Source organism: Rhea pennata, chromosome 1 (genome assembly GCF_028389875.1).
Source record: "Rhea pennata isolate bPtePen1 chromosome 1, bPtePen1.pri, whole genome shotgun sequence".
Classification (NCBI taxonomy): Eukaryota; Metazoa; Chordata; class Aves; order Rheiformes; family Rheidae; genus Rhea; species Rhea pennata.
The window spans coordinates 79447263-79459849 of record NC_084663.1 but is presented as its reverse complement, the minus strand read 5'-3'; the positions used below and the strand labels follow the sequence as shown (position 1 = coordinate 79459849).

General features: G+C 42.5%; 1 protein-coding gene across 1 annotated transcript; it reads left to right on the top strand.

Moving 5' to 3' along the window:
• Positions 1-1427: 1427 nt before the first annotated feature.
• LOC134137658 (cyclin-dependent kinase inhibitor 1-like) lies at positions 1428-12274 on the top strand. The gene is made up of 3 exons (XM_062570864.1): positions 1428-1514; positions 5402-5847; positions 9981-12274. Coding segments are annotated over exons 1-3 (516 nt in total). The 5' UTR covers positions 1428-1512; the 3' UTR covers positions 10049-12274.
• Positions 12275-12587: the final 313 nt, after the last annotated feature.

Sequence of the window (12587 nt, the reverse complement as noted above, 5' to 3'; positions counted from 1 at the left end):
AAAGGGCACTGGCAGCACTTGTAGCATGTACCCCTACTGCCAATGGTTGAAAAACTCACTCAAAGAACTAGTGCTGGCCTGAACTGCGCCATGCAGCATCTTAATTATTATTTAACTGAAAAATAATTTAGCTGTTGAGATTGCCAAAAAAAATCTAATTAACATTTACATATGTTTTTTCACACTAGTCTTTGCTGAAGGTCATTTTGATCTTACAACTCCACGATCACAGCCAAACAGCTTCATTTTGCTTTGAATGCTGGAGCTCATGCAGCCTACCTTTATGACAAAGCAGAGGTGAAGAGGCAAAGGCAGCATCTACAATGCTGAATGAAACAGGGTCAAGGACCATTCTCTGGTTTTGTGGCTAAGCAACACAAACTGCCCACATCCATGCAATGGAGCAGTTGACTTCAGGTCTCCACTGAGCCTGCATGGTACTCTCAAGACCTGTTTATTATATGATTTTTTTTCAGCTCAAAGTGCCTGGATAATAGATCACAGCAGTCATTTGCATTGATTCAGAAACATTGCAGATATGAAAACTAGTGGAAAAACTGTCTTCTTGGGGGAGGGAATGAAAAAGTCTGGAGTTTTCCTATGCCTCCAAAATCTAACAGGTCCAGTTTTTGTGACTGAATTTTAAATACAGTATAACAGGAAAAATGGAGTGAGAAAGATTGCATAGTCCTTAATTTTTCCTGTGTTTATATCCTGCTGCCTGATTTTAAGAGGAGCAGTGATGTTCCCATACAATTACTGTTTTTCTTCCTTTCTCAACCCCAAATCCTCTACTTTCTTATCATTAATAAGTTGACAAAATAAGCTGAAAAAAAGATTGTGGCCTTTTGCCAGCTTTTCCCTCTCTTCCGCCTCTTGAAAATCAACCTAGAAATACAGAGGAATAAAAACAAGCAAGGTTTTCAACTCCAGAGAGATGGAAACTCCGGAGATGGAAGCCCCCTATCACCAACTTCCTCCCCCCCACACACACACTTCTGCTTCTTTACCATGACCTGAAAAAATGGAGTGAATAACACAGAGCTAATTTTCTGCAAAGGGATTATTCAGCCTGCCTCACAAGTTTTTTTGGAGTGACGGGAAAATTAAAACCTGACAACACTTCTCTTTAGGGAGAAGTCCTAAGCATTACTAAAGAGCAGGGAAATACATGGCTCATGTAGATGAGATCTAAATATATGCAATCAAATCTGGCAGTGACTGTCGAATGTCTGTGCATCACAGCCGCGAAGGTGTTACTAACAGGTACAAGCCCCCAAGCCAGGGCTCGTGCACCTGCAGCGTCGGTGAGTGCGCTCACGTGGCAGGGCCACGTGCGGCGCAGCCCGGCACACGGAACGGGGCGGGCCAGGCTGGAACAGGGCGGGCCGCGCTGCGATCCCAGAGACAGCGGCGCCGGCGGCGGCGGCGGCAGCGCCCGGCACGGGCTGTGTACCCACGCCCCCCGTCACACCGGCCACGGGCACCAAGGTGGTAGCCACGACCTCCCGCATGTAAGTGAGCTCTGTTCGGGAGCCCCTGGTGTGGGGAGGCTGCCCCGGGTCCTTGCCGTGGGTGTCAGGAGGCTGCGTGGGGAACGCCGCGGTGGCGGCGTCATGCTCCCTTCGCGGGGGCCCAGGACCGGCTCCCGGAGCCGGTGTCCGCGGGCCGGCAGCCGCAGCGAAGCGGGCAGCGGCTGTCGCAGTGCTGGTCCCCTCTGTCTTGTGCAGGTCGCCCTGACTCCTGCACACACAACCCTCATGGGTACAGTCTGCATTTGGGAAAGTTGAGCAGGAGACTGCTTCATCCTGTTGGCTTCCTCGAGGGAGATACAGTGCTGGACATGGACCGTCTTGGAGGCGGCTCTCGCCTTCCCTCCTTTTTGTGTGCGGGGAGCCGGGCGCTCTGCAGCCCATCGCGGCAGGTTGATGTTTTGCTAATGTGCTGCTCTTTTGCAGATCGATACTAAAATCTCCATAGCGAGTGCATTTCTGTGAGCCTGCACTCAGGGGAGTGACCGCAGTTAGGTACAAACTCTCTCTTGCCTCTGCTTGCCTTGTGCAGGGCCCAGGGGCTCCTGGCTGGCCAGGAGGCAAGGAAGAGATGCTGGAGGTTTCTCTGAACCCAGCTTCTCCCACAAGGGGAAGGACAGGTCCCTGCCAGTGCAGAGAGCAGCACTGAATGCAGTGTGGTGGGGTTTACAGAGCAATTCAGCTGTGCCTTCAAGCAGCCAAGCCTTATCTATTGTTTGAGGTTATGATAAATAAATTTCATTCTTGCACGCACACTCTTCCCTTTCACCTCAGTACAAAGGGGATGTGTATTAGGGACAGATGGTGGCACTTGACTATGCTGCCAGGGTAGCAAACACCAGAGAAGAAAGAGGAGCGATGAAACAACTTAAAGCCAAAGACAGGGACTGTGGCTTCCCCTGCACCCTGGAGGGAAGCAGAGGCCTTTTCAACTATTCTTTTAAAGAGAATTAGATAAGGGTACCTGAGCACCTGTCACAGACAAGCTGTCTGAAAATAAGATTTATAGCTAGCAACTTTAATTCAGTACCACGATTACTAGGAAACAGCCCTACACTGAAAGAATGAAAATGAAAAATCCAGCATTAAATCCTTCAAGCATTCTCATCCCTTTCTTTTTGAAACCATACATATATATGAAATGCAAAGATGTGACATAGCATTCTTCTGCTACTTGAAAGTTTAATGCAAGAAGTAAACACTGGACTGAGTTTGTATCTCTTTTCAGCTTACTAAAACAGGCAGAGAGCTGACAAGAAAATAAAAGTGGTCATCACTAATGTGTTTTTGCATTTAACAAGTATTTCAGTCTGATTTTAAAGGTGTTTAATAACACTCACAAAGCCTGGACTAACCTTTCAGAATAGTGATGGTGTAGCTATAGAGCTAAGATTTGGAAGGAGTGATGTTTTTTGTTTTTTCTTTTTTCCTCTAGTTCTGCTGCAGTAAACTTAGGCTGACTTCTGTAGGGCCAGGATTTCACTCTAGATGCAATCATGAATAATGGTAACAGCAACAGTCACTATATACACATGCTGTAAGTTTAGAAGAGTTATAAGCATTAGTGATTCATGACTTATTTATGAGCATTAGGAAGAAACTTTCCATAGGGATTATTCTATATTTATCTTCTCTGCAGGTATTTTATCTTCCTTTGAAACACCTGGAATTAGACAGTTTTAAAGACAAGGCACTGGATTAGAAGTCTACGCTGGAATAGCTATTCCCATGTCTCCATGTTATTCCCATGTTTTATTAACAGAGCAAGACAGATTCTTTTCTAGTTCGTTCATACAGCTATTAAAATACGGTATTACTAAGGGCCAAAAATGTTTGATAAATACCTTCTTTCTTCCTAACTCTGATTCACTTGTATCAAGCAGGCAACTCCTACTGCATATGAGGAGAGTTTCTAACACAGGAGAGTATTTCCTTCAAAGCACTGCATATTCATCCCTAAAACAGTGATTATCCCATCTGCTTTGCATGCTGATGGTCCTGGGTTCAAGCCCCAGTGGAGTCAGCACCAGGAAATCTTTGGGAGGTTGGACTAGATGATCTCCAGAGGTCCCTTCCAACCTTACTGATGTGAAAAATGATAGATTACCTTTGAATTAGCTTAGTGGTAAACTGCTGGAGATCTGGCACAGGCTACAAAAACAGCAGAGCAACAGTGTGATTGTTACTAGCTACAGCAACAACCAGCACTGCCAAGTACCCTGACAGCTGAGGGCAAGGTTGTACACAACTGTTTGGGATGCCAGATACCACTGAGATTGCTGTTGTGCACTTAGCTGCTTTTCCTCAAAACACTGCTCTGCCACCCTTGCCAGGTGCCACATGATGATGCAGAGTGAGGAGCCCCAGTGATGAGCCCCAGACAGTGTGCCAGGGCTGTTGTACTTCCAGCCCAGAGGTCTCCTCTGGCTATTTCTGTAGAGTGATGCACAGTGTTTGGGAACCATCAGCCTTTAGCAAACCACATCCACCGCTTGGAAATCAACATTATGTGCTGTAAGGGCAACTGAGAGCTGAAATTAGAGGCCTGAGGCAGGAATTAGTGAATGAATGTATTTGGTACTTTTATGCCCTTTTGGTCTATAACTAACCTACTGGTTTCTCTTAGTCTTTCCATGTCTTCACCTTACCTGCCAGGGGACCGTGCAAATCCTGTCTCTTCTGTCCTAAGGCTAGCCTAAAAAAAATGGGAAGTTCACCTACTGGTAATTGAATGAGGTGTGGCCTTACAGGAAGCAAGACAAGGATTTTTTGTCTGTGATTAAGACCATTTTTGGAATGAAAATGGCAGTCAAGAATAACTAATAGATCTGATCATCTATAACTTCTAACTTGACTGACACTGCCAAAGAAATTTTAAGAATAGTCAGGGAAGAGATACCACCTCCATTTTAAAATAATACATTTGTCTTCTGTATTTTTCTGATTCCCTCACCTTTCTTGGTCTTGAAATCCTTCTTTTCAGCCCCTTCCCCTTGTTTAAGGTGACACTCATGACTTTTCCCAAATGCCACCTCTGTGCTTTTTGTCTTTTGCTGTGCTTTATACTACTGTGACTTCTAGGTGTCTGTTCCAAGGCTGCCTACTGTAGACAAAGCACAACAAGAAAATAAACAGTCTCTACCTCAAGGAATGTTGTCCGCTTCCTTGTGTGTCTCTAAGCCCTTAGGATAAACCCTTATTTAGTACACAGTGAAATAAAGATACTCAAAAGAGGTATTGGCATTTCAACCTTACTCATTGCTAAAGCTGCTGCCTTAGCCAGAGGCATCCTATAGAAGTCAATTGACATTCTCAATCAGGCCTGGGATAAGTTTTTTTTCAAAAATGAGCCAAGATTTACTACCTGCCCTATGAGGAAAGGCTGCGAGAGCTGGGCCTCTCTAGCCTGGGGAAGAGAAGACTTAGGGGGGATCTTATCAATGTGTGCAAGAATCTGAAGGGAGGGTGTCAAGGGGATGGGGACAAACTCTTTTCAGTTGTCCTGTGTGACAGGACAAGAGGCAATGGGCAGAAATTGAACCACAGGGAGTTCTGCCTGAATATGAGGGGGAATTTCTTCACTGTGAGAGTGACGGGGCACTGGACCAGGTTGCCCAGAGAGGTTGTGGAGTCTCCTTCTCTGGAGATATTCAAGGCCCGCCTGGATGCAACCCTGTCTAACATGCTCTAGGTGACCCTGCTGAGCGGGGAGGTTGGACTAGATGATCTCCAGAGGTCCCTTCCAACCTTACTGATTCTATGATTCTATGATAATGTGATTGATACAGGTTTACTCCCCCTGAAGAGTATGAGGTGCCCATTAAACTGAGCTTGCAAAGGGTGACTGATGGTCTGTCTGTCCCTGGCAGGGAAGTATTGCTGTGTACGCTCACTGGAGAATGGCAGAGGGATGAAAAGGTGGAGCGGAGGCCAGGGAAGATGACCCACACCCAGAGGAACCTCTTTGGCCCTATAGATCACAAGCAGCTACAGCAAGATTTCCAGCACATGTTGCGCAGCAGCATCGAGGGAGCCCAGCAGAAGTGGAACTTTGATTTCCTCCACGACGTACCAGCTGAGGGGCTCCTGCAATGGGAAGAGCTCAAGGGCCACCAGGTGCCTGCCTTCTACCACAGCTGCATGGTAGGGGACTCTTGGAGACCCCTGCAGCACTTGAACTGGCCCCTTAGCAGGGAGGACAAGATTCACCACTTTGCCCAGGTGACACTGACTGAGAAACCTAAAACTTCCAAGAAAACAAGGGGCAAGTGGAGGAGCCCAGAAGGGAAAAAACGAAGACAGACGTCTCTGACAGGTGTGTGAGAACTTTGTATTGCTCAGCTGGTCCAATCTGGTCCCAGCAGCTTCTTAGAAATTCTTTGATAGGTCCGTAAACCTGTCTTTTTTTAAGAAAAAGGATCTTTTTCTTCAGAGAAGAATCTGAAAGAGAACGCAAACTCTTAATTGAGGGACCAGTGACTTGTGTTTTTTCACAGGTGCTGTGCCACAACCTCCCTCCGGCGCCTGGGGGTTTATTTAGAACTTGTCAGTATCAGAACAAATAAGATAATGACTACTTCTTGCAAGAGGATAGTTAGACTGGTTACAAGGGCTAGACATTTAACAAACTGTTCTAAGAAAGCAGTGAGAGAATTTCCGAAGCAAGAACCCAACAAGAAAACAGCGTTGCCCACTGATTGAGAGTTGGGGGCGGGTGTTTGCTTATTGTTCCAGAGTGCAGTAAGGAGCATGGCTGGCTGAGCTAAGTCTTAGGAAGAAGACTAGAAACCAGAGAAATCAGCCAGTTCTTCTGCTAACTGCAGCTTGGATATGACACTCAGTGAAGGCATCCAGGAATTTTAAGGGCAGATCAATCTTAAACTTGGCCAGGAGGCAGAAGGAGGCTAGATTTTAAAATACTTCTCACCAGGATTTGCTGCTAGCTGCACAAAGGAATGGATTTTTTGTTTCAGCATCCATAAAAGAGTTTTAAGTTTTTAAAAGTTCTCAGCATCCTGCATGCTAAGCTTTTCTGAGAATCTGGCCCCTCATTTTCTCTTCCTAGTAGAATTTGAGCTTATTTGAAAAATCTGATCCCATAGATCAGATTTCTCTTATCCTTACTAGGTTTTTGATTTATTCTGGACTGGAGTTTTCAGGACATAGACAAAAGATTTTCTTTGGAGAATTTGATGTGAGACAACTGTTTGAAATTGCCTAGAAGATAATTGAAGCTAAAGTTTCATCACTATTTTCTGAATAGTGATGTTGGTCTCAATAAGTCAGACAATAGAATAATTTGCTATTTGAGGGTATGATACTTAATTGCTAGAGAGAGGTTCAGGAAGAGGTTGGAGATTAGTGAAGAGTGGAACATTGTACAGTGAAGTACAGAACAATGATATTTAATGACTGCACTTTTCCAAAGCACTTTACAGCCATTAACTAATTAACAGTGTAATTTACAGGTAGGAGTACAGAAGTATAATTCAGAGCACAATGATAATGTGATGGTTTGAGGGAACTGCTGTTCAATTGTAAATCTCTCACTAGGTGTGTGGGAGTAAATTATGCAGATATTTCCAAGGGATATTTTTCTTCCGTTCTGTTTTCCCCAGGCAAGACACATTTCAATAGGGAATGTGGAAACCAAAATACGCTGCACAGTTTAACACTTTTCCACGTATGTTTTCATAAGACAACTGTTTTCATAACAGTACCCTTCTCCCCAAGGAATCTAGGTGTAATGAGATGGGCAGGAAAATCATTTGTAGTCCTCTTTCTTGGTGACGTTGGATCAGGGCTTCTCTTCCTCCTTTTCTCACAAACACACACGCACCCATATAGCCCCCTTATTGCCAACTGAACAATTCATTGAAAGTTTCCCTCTGCCTGCAGCAGGCTTGTCCCTCTAAACAGGACTACATTAATTCAGGCAAAATGGAAGGCAGAGTGTTACAGGAAAGTGCTACTGATAAGATCAGACCTCACTTTTGAGCCCATTTGTCCAACTTCTGACATCCCAGAATGAAATGTTTAGTTTAGGATCAGGCTCTCCAATTGGATTTGAATGCAGTTGTCTACATTCACCTTTGGTCAAGAGGTACACTGTAATGCTTTACATTAAGATCCAACAATGTGCATTTAATTTAAACTTTAAAAGACAGCTGTTGCCTATTAAATAAATATCAACATATTACCATCCATGGGGTTTTGTGGACATTGGTATCTCCTGAGTAGGAGGAGCAGAGGTTTTCTTGTTGTATTTGACCCCTCAGACATGTCAAGAGATAACTAGTACAAAAGTACATTTTTCCTTCTGTCTCCTATACCTTTTATATGCAAGTACTTCATCTTTGTTCATCTTTCTCAGTGTAGTTCCAGTGTGATTCTGTTCTGCAGTCTGTCTGGGAGAGCCTCAAGTTCAAAAAGTGGCTCAGCTACAGGCCTTTTTGGTTGGATGATTGGTTAATTTGGATTTTGGGTTTTTTTTTTGAAAGCTGTGTTTCTCTAAGCAGCATCGGGGAACCATGTCGGCTTTTTGTTCCTCCTCTTCTTCTTTTCTAAACTTGTTGACTTGCTCAGTCTTATTCACTTAGACCTTGTAGTGTCATTCAGCTCTCCAGGAAGATGTCTATAAGTCCTTGCCTCCTTTGCTGAATGTCAAAAGAGAGAAAATTGGCAACAATTCTGTTTTCACTTGCGAGTCTTTCTTCTGAAGCATATAGTCCTGAAACCTCATTTCCTGCAGGGTAAGTGGGGGAAAACAAGGGGGAAAGGAAAGTAGGTATTTTGGTAGGTATATTTAAGCACTACAGATCTTTCTCTTGTAGGTCTCTGTGCCCAGGGTTTCCTTCTGGACTGGTTGCAATCAATGTCCTACTCAGTACTTTACTTATGCCAACTGATGTGCTCTTTAGAGTCTCTCAAATATTCCAGCCTGTACTCAAGGACTCAGCCTAGAGTTTTAAGTGGAAGCTAAACCATTTTAATATGACTCTGGGGATCTATATCCCCCTGATTTTAAGTGCCTTCATCAATCCTGAAATGAGCCTCAGCTATGAAGTATAAAAGTGTCTAAGCAGTTTGGCTCTGGCTAAAATTCTTCACTGGCTGAAATGGGAATGATGACTATTAAAGACTTATAAATTTCGTCCACTAAGCATAATCCACAATGCATTTCTTTGCCCGAAATGAAATGGAGGATAGCTTTGTAAAGCCTTAGCACTAGAAGAAACAGCAGACATAAGGATTACATTTTGTAACATAGGCTTTTTATTCTTGCTGCTATCCCACTCTTCTGCAGCCCCACTGAGAGTCTTCAGTGGGTTATAATAATAGCAAGATTTGCTTTTCTATTGAGTTAGCAGTGCATGCTCTTGCCTAGGAGAACACACTCTCCTTGGGATCAGGTCTCACTCCAGGAGCTTAATTTATTCAGGGCTAGCTCTGGTACCGCTACTCTCCACTGCACTGTGCCATGCAGACATATCCTTAAGGAAGTTGGCTGCAGGAATCCCTTTGCACAAACTTGGCTGTGAAAGGCTGTAGGGTTGCAGTCATCTTGCCAGTAATATTCTGTGCTGAAATTAATACAAAACTTTATGGTGCTAGAACTCAGTTTATTTTGCCAGTTTGAAGGAAGCTTAAGTTTAAACATTATGAAGCTAGGCTCCTGAACTGGTTTAAGTTGGAATAGCTTTGTTAGTATGAATACAAACAATTTACACCAGGTAAATACCATTAACTCTAGAGGTAAATGAACATTTAGCTTCCCTTCAGTTAGTTTTGTTCTGTTTACCTGAAAAAATAGGTATTTTTTTTGTGTGATGGGGACAGGGAAAGAACTCCTATTTGTTTGCCATAACTATAGTTCTCTGTAGTTGAGATCGATTTGTTTGCACTTAACGCAAAGATTTAGCCATGTATACATATGAAAAAGTTCTCCTCTTGAGCCACAGTACTTATTTGTCTCAGTTAGTTATAATTCAGTGATATAAGCAAGGTTTCATGGAGTTTTCCCAGAACCTGCATTTGACCTAATAAGCAGAAATAAAATGCCACTTATATACAGTACTTCTGGTGTTATTTTACAGTGAGTATGTTTTGTTATTTTTAAGGAGGAGAAAAAACTGTTTCTGACAGGAAAGCACTGCAGCAGTGGCTATAAAAGTTGCAGTAAAATGTTGCATTGCTCTGCTTGCATAAGAGGGTCCAAAGTCCATTGATCTAAACTGGATAAAAGCCAGTACATTTCCTTTGTTTTACTTGGTATTACATTGCTTTCAATGGAACATACTAAAGGTATTAAATTTGTTCCTTCACGAGCCTTAGAGAAGTCCAAATGACTTCTTTGACACAAAACCAACAAGATTTGAGGAATTTCTTTAAAGCAGACTTTATCAGCATTACAGTTCTAATTCTCTGTGTTTTTGTGTTGTTCTGCAGATTACTACTCAACCAAGAAGCGAGTCAAAAGAAATAAACAAGCTACTGCAAAGAAATCAAGTTCTTGAATGCGAGCACAGGATTGTTGCACACTGGGGAGGTTAGAGACATCTGCCAAGTTGCCTCAACACCCAGAAACTGTGTGCACAAGCTGTGGACACTTAGGGACATTACACAGAAAGATACTCATGGTGGCAGTGATGAGAAGTCTTCTGGGCACACAAAAACTTTCATTGGAATGAGGTCAGGCCAAATCAACTGGAATCACTTTGATGAGAAATAACTAGCCTTAAAAACTGCTGGTAAGCAAGCTGGGGCACTACAGCAATCAGCTAAGGCTTGCAGTTTAACATGTGTTAAAAATAACTCTGCCTGAGAAAGTGGTAAACAGTTACAGTTGTATATGTGTAATAATATGCTTGAACATGTCACTGTACAGGTGGGGCCTCTTATTTTTCTGTCTTTACACAGCCTCTGTCTCAGTTTTAGCAGTGATGCTTAAATTTTTCACCATCTCACCTTTACAGGTCTGATATATGAAAAGGTTTCCAACTCTTCTGTGATGTTTTTCAGGTATAGAATATGTGCCTGTTTTGTGCTTGCACCTATTCAGGCTATAAAAAACAGAATTTGGGTGCCAAAAGTACATACATTGCATGGGGTGAAAATGGAGAAAACTGATATTTTTCTTGGGAAAGTTTCCATTTGTATCAGCAGCCATTTTAGCTCTGTATGTCTGCCTCCTGGATCCACCCAAGAATTAGGTAGTTAATCTTAAACAGTATGGGTAGAAATTTGCAGACATATTTCTGTATATTTCAAGTCATTCCTGTTATCAGCTGGGCCAGATACACCCTTCATTTTTGGTTGTGCTCTTCCATCTATGTCTGTGAGTTTGCATGGTGAAAAATAAGACAAAATTGTCAGTTCATTTGTCCGCAGTGTTTTAAATTGCCTGCTGCCTACCAGAACATGCTAAGAATGAGGGAGACAATTTAGTTACCATATTATCCTTCTATTCATACTGATAAATTTCTAGAAAAAGATAAAAGGCATTAATAACACTGAAATTTCTGTTCCTCTTGGTGTTGCATGGACTACTTTTTCTAGGGCATTTGGTAATGTATCCTTTTCCACCACCTCCTTTTCATTTCCTTCCTTCATTACCCTGATTAGTTTGGATAATTGAGGTTTTACACCACATAATAATCAGTGGGTAAAACAGAAAATGAAACCTTTAAAATATACACTCTAAATTATACTGCTACATATGGCCAGAAGATGCAGGTTTAATGAACACATTTGGAGAGACCTCTGCAAATGTGAGCATTTTAGAACTTTATACAGTGATGGAACGCTGCTTTTTATCTCAAATCTACACAAGCTAAGGCTTCTCTTGGGTAGTAAATATTAATGTGCACAGGCATATGTTTCAGCTGTACACATGTGATGTGGTTTAAGGAAGTAACACACCCTGCATTACACGCAACATCAAGACAGTTTAGTGTCTTTTTTTCCCCCCTCAATAAAAGAGCTAGAGTGTTTAGGCATAAATAATAGTTGGTTTCCCTTGAGCAGCAGAATGTAGTGTTTGCAGCCGTTTCTCTGCATGCTGAGATAAAGGCGCTCAGCAAGCTGCAGAATCGGGGTCTTGTTTCCAGCTGCATGCAAAAAAGACCCGTGAGATGGATTTTCTCTTTTGAATTTTTGATTTAGAGGGGAACTGTGGAAACAAAACTTGCCACAGCTGGTAGCAAAGGGAGTTTTACCAACGAAGCAGGACGAGGGCCTGCCTAGCTGGCAAGTGCTGCTAGCAGCGCATTCAATGCAGTTGTGGGGTAGGCGCTTAGCTTACGACGAGCAAGTTGAGATGTAACATAAAGGTGTGGGGTTGGGCTTTTTGTATGTTTGGTTGTTTTTATTTTTAACTTTGCTTGTCACTAGAACTTCTTCTTTTTTTTTTTTTTTTTTTTTTTTTTTTTGAAGTGTATGGTTTTCTGTAGTTCGGAAAAATACCACAACTGTTCCTCCATGTGTTGGTGATTTTAAATCATACCAGGGACACTGTGCATCTTTGTTTTGTAGCAGTATTTTGCAGCATTACTTTCTGACTGGGATGACATGAGCTGTGCATTAAAGCCCGCAAATCTGTCATGCACAAGGTCACTGTGAAGCTGCTGAGTCTCTTTTTTTTTTCTTTCCTCAAAGGGAAAAGGGATGCTTCTTTTTATTAGGAGAAATAATGACTGTTGATGCACTGCTCTCCCAGCAAAATCTGAAAGTTATTTTGGAACCAATGCGAAAAATAATCTTAAGTGCTTATGTGTATGTTTTAAAAGATACATTTGCTTTAAGTGCTTCATGATCAGGATGCTACAATGTCCTGGGAATACATAAAACCATTGTTTAAATTATTAACAAGTTAAACACCACAATTTTCAGTTCCCAATGCAGATACCAGCTCAGGAGTGGAATTTCAGTATATTCAGACTGAAAAGACCATGGTTTAGAATTAGGCCTGTCCATGTTAAGTCTACTTGTGACTGTTAGTTCACTGCTATGGTAAAAAAAAGAATTGTCTGCTGATTAGATAGGGTGATGTCTTTG